The sequence below is a fragment of the Anthonomus grandis genome, chromosome 9, assembly GCF_022605725.1.
Source record: "Anthonomus grandis grandis chromosome 9, icAntGran1.3, whole genome shotgun sequence".
Lineage (NCBI taxonomy): Eukaryota > Metazoa > Arthropoda > Insecta > Coleoptera > Curculionidae > Anthonomus > Anthonomus grandis.
In genome coordinates, this window is record NC_065554.1 from 21,417,369 (window position 1) to 21,429,606 (window position 12,238).

Here is a 12,238-nt window from a genome sequence, read left to right on the forward strand (position 1 = left end):
GTTTTTGTTTTAAATTAAGCAAAAATTTAAGGCTTAAGTGATTTCTAGGTAATTCATTAAATTGGTTTTGATCCAGGGTGTTCCTTACTCAAGGATAATATTATTGTCAATAGGATTTTACAAACGTGAAAATAAAAATTAGTCAAAAGTTAAACTGGTACTGGTTTACTGAGCAGACTAACGAATAGAAATTAACTAATTAAGTTACTGATGCACTTGCCTGTTGTAGTTTTTGTAGTTTGAATTTTGTAGTTTAAGTAGAAGCAAAGTTATAAATAGTAAGTTTTTTAACATTGGACAAATGATTTACTCAGCATTACATCGCGGGTTATATGATTTCCAGGTGAATGCTTCAGTTGTTAAGAATGTAGATGCTCCTAATACCTTAGATCCAGGGTTATCCTTAGTGAGAAAATAATGTAATCGTAACATGTTTAAAATAAAAAAATAGTCAAGACATAGCCATGGTAGCTATGGTATATGCTTGTCTGTTATAGTTTTTGTTTAAAATTGAGCGAACTAGAAACGTGTTAATTGCATTTTTTGAGAGACATTTAAAGCTTGAATTTTGTAGTCAAAGTAGAAGCAAGGCTATGAATGATAAGTTTCTTTACATTGGACAACCAATTCACTCTCCATTATAGCGCGGGTTAAGTGATTTCCAGGTGAAAGCTTCTGTTATCCCTCAAGAATGTAAATGCCTCTAATAACTTTGATCCAGAGTTACCCTTAGTCAAAGGATAATTTAAATGTGAATAAGAATAAAACACGTTAAAACTAAAAATTAGTCAAAAGGTAGGCTTTGATATTGTTTTACTATACCCACATGTGAAAAATAGAAATTTCAAAAACGTAATAACTGATTTTTTTAGAGATAGTTAAAGTTTCAATTCTGTAGTTTAAGTAGAAACGAGGTTATGAATAATAAGTCTTGTAACATTGGATAAATTATTTACTCATCCATATACTACGAATTAATTAATTTTCAGATAAATACTTGAGCTAATTTTGACTTAAGGATATCCTTACTTAAAGGATAGTGTTGTTTTAAAATGAGAAAATTAGAAAGATTTGGACAATCCTCCAATTTGAATTTTGTAGTATAAGTACAAGTGAGTGAATCATGAATGAGTAACGCAACATTAGACCGTGAATTGAGTTTCTCAACTCAAAGAATGACTAAATTCAATTTAGGATTTAAATACTTTAAAATTAAAAATTTCCAAAATAGACTTTTATTATTATACTACTGTATGTTACATTTTATCTCTAGGTCAAAATTGTCATACAATTATAGTCAAATAAAAAAAATAAGCTAATCTAATTTAGAACAATATTTAGTACTTAGTGATACTTAGTCATTTTATGCTTAGTGATAGGATAACTAGAAAACAATAACTAATTTATATATCTAAATATTTTCTACTAAAAACTCATTGGCTGAGTGGATCTACCTTTTTCTTAAGGTGCAGTTACTTTTTTCGAGAGATTTGTATTTTGTATCGTAGAAGTGAGGTTATTATAATTAAGTGAGTTTCTTTAATTACTATTATGTTCAAATAAAAATTATAATTATTTTAATAATAATCAGTAGCACCGTTCTTTCAAAGACAGCCTAGCAACCTTTGACTAATAAAAAAGGTTGAAAATAAATAAGTTACTGATATAATTGCCTGTTGCAGTTTTTACCTGAAATTGGAAAAATATATTTTTCTTAATTTTCAAAATTTTTATTCAAAAATATTTTGAGAGATAAGATATTATAGTAGATCCCCGACAAAATTAGGACAGTTTAAATCTCAAAATTATAATTTATTTTGCCTAAAGATTCAGTAACATATATTCAAAGGCGTCAAATATCAACCTTTCCTTGCAACACCTTTAACAACATTTAATTAAATGATTCGTACTAAATAAGAACCCATACCAATTTATTTCTTTGAAACCGATAAATCACCCGAGAGAACTTGTAAGGTGTCAGAAGAAAAAATATCGATCAGCCACAGACGTCAGATCGATCAACCAAGACAACTTTATATGAAGAAAATGCCGTTTCTTCCAAGTTTGTAGAATCACGCGTAGACGGTTAATTTGGGTTTGGGTTTGATTGAGAGGTGTCGTTGAACATACACCGGCTTCTCTTGCACCAGGCGAAGTCTTACATGGTGGCTTCTATCGTTGCAAAATGTCGCAACTCGTTGCATTATATTTAGATCGACGGAACAATGCGGGGATTCTTGAACTTTTACGGTGGTATGTCAATAGAAGACGCCTTTGTTACTTGCTTGATCTTTTATTGGGAAAAGGTTCTTGTGATATTATTGGAAATTATTTTACTTATGGCCACATTGTATTTTAAATCCTTCTTTGAGGCATAAAGATAAGTTAAAATAGTTTGACATTGTGAGAAAGAAATCGAACGTTTTTTAAAACAGTTATCATCAGTAAATCATATAAAGGAATTTATTTTAAAGGTCATAGGCATGTGAAAGATGGAATTTTCTTTTGATTATTGATTTGTCTTGTCTTGTAAAATAAAATGATGGACACATTATGATTTCGGTATATAAAAGATCAAAAGATAGTTAAATTGAAAAGTGATTAATTGCTTAGTGAAGTTTTTTTCGGTATTTGCTTATAGATGGAGAATTCTTTAAACTTCCAGAAATTTAAAGCATTAAAGCCATTTATTACATTCGAATATAATCTTTTAAGACTCATCCTTTATAATATATCAATCTGAGGTATCGTTAAGGCTTAAAAAATTATATTTTTTTCTAATTTAACTGTATGAACTATGTAAGGGAAGGATAGTCTTTAGGAGATTCTGGTGGATCTATAGAAGTTAATTTACCTAAGTCTATCATACTTTAAAGGATGGTACTATAATTGTTACTTTTTTATCCAATCTACTATGTAAGAAAAATATATTTTCTAGGAGTTACTAAATTGGGATTTGCATATTATCCTAATAATTTTGAGAATAAGATAACTAGAAGGGACCTTACTACCATAGACCCACGTACAGCAATAGAAACACAATATCAATATTAAGAAACATATAACTCCTTATTTTTTCTTCAAATGTACTAATACCAAAAATTAATGAATCCTTGATACTACTACTCTTATCTATACATAACATTCTTTTAAAAAACTAGATAACTACGAAATAAGAGGACTTTACTAGACTTTATACAGTGATTGTTAAAGGTTTCAATTTGGTGTTCAGCAAGGAAACTGTAATCGGTTCACTTTTGTTACCAATTATATTAATGATTTCATAAGCATTGCTATACCCATTAAATTAGTATTTGCATTAAGTAAAAAGAATCATTTAATTACATGCCTCTACCTATTCTTATAATTGGATACTGTTTGTTTTTGGAATAAGAATTGGGTCTATTTTATTCATTTACTTAAGAAATTTTAGCCTCTGCCACATATCTTTTTAGGTATCATTAAGCCAAATTACTTTTTTATTCGGTTTATCCTGCTTAACAAGCCTTAAGGAAAAAAATTCAATTGCATCCTTAAGAAAATAAATGGACATATATCCAAAAAGATTTAAAAAATTAATATTTTTTTCCTATTTTCAGACCTATATCCCCAACTCAGTTCGGTATCACAACCGATGGAATATTCGAAATTAAATTTAAAAACTGTGTGTTTTCCTTTTGTAATATATTATCCTGTATCTCAGACACTAAAAGAAACTGAAAAGATATCTTAAATAAGTACCACAAACAACGATTTTTCTCTAATTTAACTACATTTACAACGGGGACAAACAAAGTGGGAAGAGGGTTCCAAAAATCATCATTGATGACCTCTTATGAATGAATTTAATGATAATGATGCTGGAAGAACGGTCCTAAGTAGAACAGTGTTTTCTAATCCTCGTTAACTGTACTTATTACTCCAATAAAAACAAAAACAAATCTCTGTGAGAGTTATATATGCCCAACCACGAAAATAATTGATCAAAAAAAATTATAAGAATTCATTAAGTGGACGAGCTTTTATTTACGATGAATGAGTGCTATTAGATGTAAAAATACGTTAGAACTAACTGGAATTAGAGGTTGCCTAGACCAATTTATTCAATGATGAAATTTCTTTTTTTTTCTCAATATATTGTATATGTAAATGTACAGTTAGGTGCTTCAAAAATCACGATTCAATTGGGCATTGTTTAATTGGGTTTCTGGAATTTTAAACGTCGAAAAGTGAAACCGAACCTGTACCCACGATTCGTAGGCTTATAATAAGTTTACGCAACGCTGATACCGATCAAAAATTTGTAATTACACGTTATTTTTTTCACCGGAGGCCGCGTTTGACCTCTTTTTTTTTGTATTCAAGTACTTTAAAATAGTATAATTTTATATGATTAGGTATGTTAAACTGGTGTTTAAATGTTAAGTTTCATCGATAATGCGAATTTTGTGGGTTACCTTCTGTTGCTTACGGCTAAAGTATTAGTAAGTATATCTTAATTCGGCCTATAGGCCATTTAACAATTTAAAACGAAAACCTTCATTTGTCAGCCTCTTTGATCATGTTATTTATAATGATTTCTTTATTTTGCACATGTCTATTTCACTATTTCTGTACCTTAGAGGCATTTAAGTCACGCGATTTAAAAATTTTCATTTTTGATCACTGCTGAGACCATTCCAATAATTAAAAAAAAGGGTTCTGACAAAAGAAGACTAAATTTTAAATAACCTTTAAAATCACTGCTAAGATGAATATATTGTTATTATACTTCTATACATTTATGTGTTCTATATGATTTGTTCGGTAAGTTTGCTATTAAGTATTAACTAATGTTATACAGGGCGTCTCGAAAGATTGGAGTATTGTAATTTTCTCGACAACCAAGCTTGGACCCGTAGATTTTAAGTTTTTTTTACAATTTTTTAATACAATAATAGAGTCCCAAACTGTTACTGGCGATATAGATATTTTCTGCTACATCTCTTATGCGCTCTTTTAACTCCTCAATATTTTGAGGCCTAACTAACTTATGTATGTATTTTCCTTAATGGAGCTTGATAAAAAAAGTCTAGTGGATTAAGATCCGGAGATCTAGGCGGCCAATTCACAGCCCTTCCTATCTACTTATTGCAAGAGTGCCCAGAAGTAACGACCTTTTAAAACTATATTTGCTGGTGTGGAATATCTGGCTCATTTTATTTTAGAAAGATCACTGCTAAGACAGTAATTAATTCTAAAGATAAGAAACCTTAATATAAATCTGCATTTAGATTTCCTTCAAAAATATATGGTTCTAAGATCCTATTGTTAATCATTCCCATCCATACGTTGGTGTGTTTTTTAATAATTCAGTGGGGGTTTTCTTGAAACCAGTAACGATAATGTTGTTTATGAACTTTCTCGCTTAATAAAAATGTAGCTTCATCTGTAAATATTGTTTTGTCTAAAAAGTTTGGAATTTGGTCACATGACCTCACCATATTTTCATAGAATCCTAGGCGATTTTTTGGATCATTTTTAAGAAGTTCTTTTACATAGGAAACTTTAAAAGAAAAATAACTCTTTTTTTTTTAAATATCTAAATATCGAATTTTTAATAAAATTTTAGTATCTTGCCAGATTACGTAAAGACATAAAAAAATATTTCTGAAGTGCTTATCTTAAATTGAACCTAAAAAAACGCTCTTTCTGTCAGCTTTTCATAAATTGTTTACAAAAATGTTCTTAATATTTTTTCTGAACCTTGCTTACCGTTGATTGTGTTAATAATTGGACAGTTCATTGGATACTCTTAATGACATTGACAGTTTACCTTCTTAAGGTATTTTTCAAATCACTCCGTTTCTGTATCCAAATCTTCAATTTTATAGAATGTGTAAATTGGTCACATTTCGATAGTCAGTACCCTAATAATGGACATTATACATAAAGCGTGTCTACATTTCGTAAAATCAAAGTTTGAAAGAATATTTAGGGTGTTCAATTTGAAAAAATAAAGTTATTATAACTCCGTTTTAGGCTACCCTGTATACTAATTTTATTACAGAAAAAAATGCTCAGGAAAAAATAAAAACGGATGGGTCTGAGGGTTTTTGAACAATATCCACATTTGTCGAAAAAATTGCAACATCCCATTCTTTCGAGACACCGTGTATAGACAAAATTCTAAGGTCAAAAAGATATCTTTGAGAATAGGTAGCTAAGCAACTTCTTCGATATTTAAAGATTTTAACTCTATCTGGCTTGTACATATATCTCTATTTAAGCGAGATACATAAAATCAGTATCATCAGCATCTAACAAGCTTTGCATCACTTTTGCGGTCCCATTGGTATAGGCTTGAATTGTCAAGAAATAGCTCACCCAATATTTCATTATATAATACTTTTTCAATAAATGTAAAAAACTTATCGAGCTGTATCTCACAAAAAATATTTTCTATTCTACTTGGTACGAGTACCTGAGTACCGAGTCGAGTACCTGAAGGCTCTTCATAAGGATGAAAAAATATTCGCATTATGACATATTCACTTTTTTAATATAAAGTTTATTAAAGGCATTGTGACATATTTTAGTAAGTGTAATGCTTTATACATGTCTATGATATAGGTTTACCGATAAATACTATGATTTGCACTTTTTTGACTTACCACAATTGTAACTGTTACTAATTAGTAGTTAATAAATCTGAAATAAAAAAAGAAATGAACAGCCTGGAATTAAAAGAAAACGTCTTCAGATGCCTGGAAAAAATTCCAAGTCTCTATTAAATTATGCTAGGGAGGAAATTACTCTAAAATACAAATGAAATTACAATTTTCTCTTATAGTTTACTTGTAATTTTTTTATAAAACTGTTTTCACCTAACAACAAATATGAATTAAAATAAGTTTTATTATCATCTGTTGTCAACAAAGCAACTAAAGCTGAATGTAAACCGAATATGTAATGGAAGCAGATAAAAAAACATGAAAAAACGTTTCTTAAAAGAAAGGAAAAAAACTAACAGTTGTAATAAAATGGATCACACATTCGCTATTATATTTTAGTCACACAGTCTGAAATTAAAATAACAGTAAAAATTGATACAAAGAAAAATCTAGAACTATACAAGGAAGCGCATGCACTATAGACCTTAAAAGAAGCTATGCATAGAATTCGCCAAGATTTTAGTAAAGAAATTGGTAGTTACACATTGTTTCACTGTCGAGTAACATATCTAGGGTTTTCTGTCATAAGTTTCTGTCGATTCTTGAATATGATGCAAGCAACTTCCAAAATACTAATACAGGTGATTATTAGAATGTTCTCTGCAAACAGAAAGCGGACGATATACCTAAGAGCCCTCTTTTTTAATATAAATAGCAACTAAATAAATTAGTTGCTGGCATTCCCTCAAAAATAAATACTGTAGCGGAGAAGAGATTCGATAAGGGTAAAATTCACAGTTTTACCTATCTCTAAACCTAGGTCCTCAGTTGAAACCCTAACGGCAAAGTATCATCACTAGATAAAGGCTGTTTTTTAATCAGGAATAGCCCTCTGAAGACGATCTAAATATAGGCCGAAACATCGACAATTCTTCTTAAATAAAATCAGTTTTATTTTAAGTCCTAAACCTGTGGCACTTTCTTTCCACTTCGTTTTATTGTTCACTGTCTAATAGCTACTCCTCGCACCTCACGTCGTTGCACTTAAATATGCATTAAACTAACACACTTGGACACTATTGAGATGATAAAAACGAATAATATACAAATTTCAGTTGCAATGGCAATAATTCTAGCATTTGACAAATTTGTATTTTAGTTACAATCACCACATAAACATGTGTAATTAGTTTACTAGTTGCTACGCTTATAAACGATAAGCCTTCTGGATAAATTTATACTTATATTAAAGCATATTAAACTTCGTCTTTCAAACAGTATATTTCTCTTTTTGTTCCGACGAGTAATTAAGGAAAATTTAGGTTTAAGGTTTAGAGTGTATTACAAGAATAGATTCATTTTAAGGGTGTTAATCTTAGTTTTATGATTTGAAGGAAAAGAGGAAAAGTAGTTAATTTACTCCCTAGAAAAATCACAGCAAAGAAAAATATTTTAGTGCATTTCATAATTTCTATCCATATATGCTTGGAACTAATCAATTAAATGGTTTCGGTTTAATGGACCTTTAAAGTCACTGCTCAGATTTTCCTGTACCTGACCTAAAGAGCGACAAAAAACAATTTGTTGCTTACGAGATAAGACCTTTTAAAAATCAGTATAAGGCTTGAGTCAATACATGGTTTTTACAGGTTAAAAACCCTTGACAATAAAATAATTTTTAAATTTTTAAGCTATCGCTTAATAGCTATAAAAGAACATTTTTTCCAGTTCAGTCGTCATTTAAAATCACTGCTGCAATGCCTTTTTATCATATCCACGCTGAAAATAATTTTTGACTATAGCCTAAAATGTTAAAGCTCTCAAATCATTTTTATTTTCATTTAATCATATTTTATTGCAAGTCAATATAAATTTTTGTTAACGATGGATGAACTTTTTTAGCAAAATTTGTTTCCAGATACATGAACATCCAAAATCACTACCGAGATAGATTTTTTATTTTACTCAAATCCAGGAGAGAAATAATTGTTTTACTGGCTACAGGTCGATAACATTTAATAAAGAATCATGACCTGAAATAAATATTTTATAACATTTAAGCAAATAAGAAGAAATAAATATATTACCAGATCGATGAATAAGTAAATTCACTGTAAAGGTACATATTTTAAGATTTTCGTACCAGTAAGAGAAAGACAAGAATTTGACTTTTTCCTTTTAGACCTTTAAAAGCACTGCTAAAGTAAATATTTAATCACATCAAGTGGCATTCAGGAAAAAAACATACACATCCATAAACTTTCATTGCTGTTTCCCCTTTAGAACCTCTTTAAAATCACTAGATCAATATTTTTTTTGTTTTTATATCGATAAATTTTTTTTTTGCCAAATCAACGAACCTTAACCACCGCTAAAACATACTTCATACAAAACAAGTTAATCTAATTCTCTTTAATTTTTATTTCAGATACCCAAAGAATCCCAAGCAACTTGCTATGCACAAATCCTAACTTCCGAGTCCCAAGACCGTACATGGAACTAAAGACCAACCAAACGATGGACGTTTCCGACCAATTTCAACCCCCCGAGACCCATCAGGAGATCAACAAAACCGACTTTTTCGATTTCGTGGTAACCCCAGATGCTGCCGGTGCGGAATTCACTAAACAAATGCGTTCGGTGAACGTGTTCCTGAGCGACGGGTCGGATGAGCTCAGGGAACCCAACAATAATAACATGATAGTAAGCGAGATCAGTTCCAGTGGTGCAGAAGGTGTGAGCGGTTTCGATGCTAACTTGTGGAACGAAAAAGACACGATAAAAATTGAAACTGCCATTCTAGAAGATTTAAACAAGTATTGCTGGACCAATGATGAGGTAAACGGAGTGGTCCAAATCAAACAAGAGAGCTCTGTAAATAATAATAACAATAATAATAGCAACGGGCAGATATATACAACCCTTACGGTGTTAAATGGTTTGGAGCAAGCTTCTACGTGGTACCGACCATCATTAGCAATCAAAGAAGAAGACGTATCGATATCTAGCCCGACGGAGATGGAGCACCTTCATAGCGGAATCGATATAGACTCCTTCCTAAGCATCATACCCAATCAAATCTCAGAGTTCAACAGTCCGTACGATAACACTACCATGTCACCTAATACAGACGGTCTTATTAAGTCGGAAACTTACACTTATGAGGACAGCGGGTTTGCAGATAATAAAGAGGAGCTGGGCAGCACCTTGATTATTGACACACCCCTACTGGAAGCTCACGACAGTTTCAATAATAACAACAACGACTGGAAGCTGCAGAATCAGAACACCACGACGAGCACTAGTGCGGCAGATTCGTTACTGCGGAGTGCGTTACAAGGGAAACCGTTCGTGAGGTATAACGGGGCGAAGAGTACAGGGAAAGTTGTGGAACAGAGTAACGTGGAGCTGCGTAGGTGTCTTAGCGAGAGCCCAACCAAAACCGACACCATTTTTATTAAAGAGGATACGGAGCATAATATACCGACTATTGTAGCGGGGATTGATGCTAATGGTAAGTTGTTAGGATGCTAAAGTACAGTTGCTTAACTGTGGTCTTGATTAAGCTAAATGGTTGGTATTGAAGGTATGAATTAGTTAGCCGTGGGTTACTTATATACTTGACTGTTGTAGTTTTTTCATTGATTAATTTTAGTATGAGGAAGGAGTGCTTCATTTTTTTCCTTTCCTGGTCTTTATTAAGAACATTGAAATGTGGGTGTTTCAAAAATTGGCATTGCTGCTAAACTAGCTAGTAAAAAAATCATGTAACTATTATTTTTAGTAAAAAAATGCATATTATTGATCCTTTAAAAATAAACACCGTGTTAAATCTTTTGAAAAAAGGACAGATACTTACGCAGAACAGTTGTTGATATTTGGTGTACAAAGGAGGAACCGGGTGATAGACCCCATGTTTTATGATAATAAGATCCATCTAAGAAACAATAGGCATCTTAATTTATTACAAACCGAAATTACAACATTTATTAACAGTCCTCTGGATTTTATTAAAAAGAAAATAATTTTTATTTAAGATAGTGGACCTCTACCACACCACAGGCCCTAGTGTCGAATGACTAAGCAATCGTTTCCTATCGTGGGTTGACAAAGGCGATGTGCTATTTGTGAAATTCGGAGTGGTTTTTGACTCTGACTTTTCATTTACTAATATATTTTATATGAATTTTATTGTGAGGAAAGCTTTTTTGAGCTTAACAGATTTTTTAAATATTCAATACTTTAGACAATTGTATATGTTAGGAGAATACTGGACTATACAGCCATAGTTTCGAAAAAAAAATCATAAAAATTACATAATTACGTAAAAAATCATAAATATGCAATAGAAAGGATGCAAAATTAGTTTATAAGATATGTGCACTTTAAGGAAACTGGAATAATACAATTTCATTGAAGATTATTCTTGTATAAATTGACTGCTCTGAATTATTAAACTTAATTAACTTTAATGTTACTTCACAATAAACCAAAAATCTAATTTTAAATTTTATATTGATAATAATGCAACAAACTATTATTTAAACTCTCCGCTTAGTAAAAAGCGTAAATGTGCCTATACGGTACAATATAATTGCGACATATTTAATATAAGCTTAAGTAAATTTAAATCATTTATTAGATACAACAATATGTCTTTCTGTAGAAGTTGGACTATCAAATTTTTTTCTTAATATCTTTATTATCAAAAATAAAACTTACACTTTTTCCCAAACATTTATTAATTAGGTTTTAATTTAATTTAACAGTATGAACTTGTTAAATTTGAAAAAAACATTATTTCAAATTATGTATACGTCATGTATTAAATTGCATGTTGATTCTTTAAGCTCGTCATTAGTTTTTTATTATTGAATCGTAAGCATTAAATGATTACTAGATTTTCTAATCGACTCATTAACGCATTCCTTCAGATTACTCCTATTGTACCTTTTCACAAGGGGAAAGTACCATTTATAAAATTTAAAGACGCCTATAAAATAGAATAACCTAGAATTTATATCTATTTTATTTACGACTTACTCACAAATTTAAAACCACAGATTGAGTATTTGTTAAAACTCCTCAAATAAATTGATGTAATTTATACTTAGAGATGTACTAATTAAGTTATCATAGATGTAGAAAAATATAAAGGATTTCAAAGTGTAGGAGCTGTGAAACGTTACTCTTTTCGAGCTAATTACAATATCAAAAATCAAATATATTATTGATCCATGCACAATATATTTTTTTTACAAAATATTCCTATTTTAACTCGTACCTGGTAGACATGGTATATATTGTGTACGCTGTATAATAAATAGAAAATTGCCCTACGTATTATAGTATATAGTTTCCAAGCTTATTCACTCTATATGCAATCCACATTTATAGATTCAACAAGACTATAAATACAATATAAATGAAATTTGGTTTTTCGATCTAAAGCACAAATTCAAATATTGTTTTAATAAAAAGACCTTTGCCATTTATTTTTGATATATCCAAAGGTTAAACAGATTAAAAAACTTGGGAGCAAAGTATAATACAAATCTTTGAGTAGTGGCCTTGTTAAGAGTGGT

General features: G+C 30.5%; 1 protein-coding gene across 2 annotated transcripts in view; it reads left to right on the forward strand.

Annotated features, from left to right (window-relative positions):
* The window catches only part of LOC126740083 (zinc finger protein 287-like), a 237,766-nt gene that overhangs the window by 210,821 nt on the left and 14,707 nt on the right, over positions 1 to 12,238 (forward strand). For both annotated transcript variants that reach the window (XM_050445956.1, XM_050445957.1), the window contains one exon: positions 9,082 to 10,167. In XM_050445956.1, the coding sequence (XP_050301913.1) occupies positions 9,082 to 10,167 (1,086 nt within the window). The remainder of the gene's footprint in view (positions 1 to 9,081; positions 10,168 to 12,238) is intronic.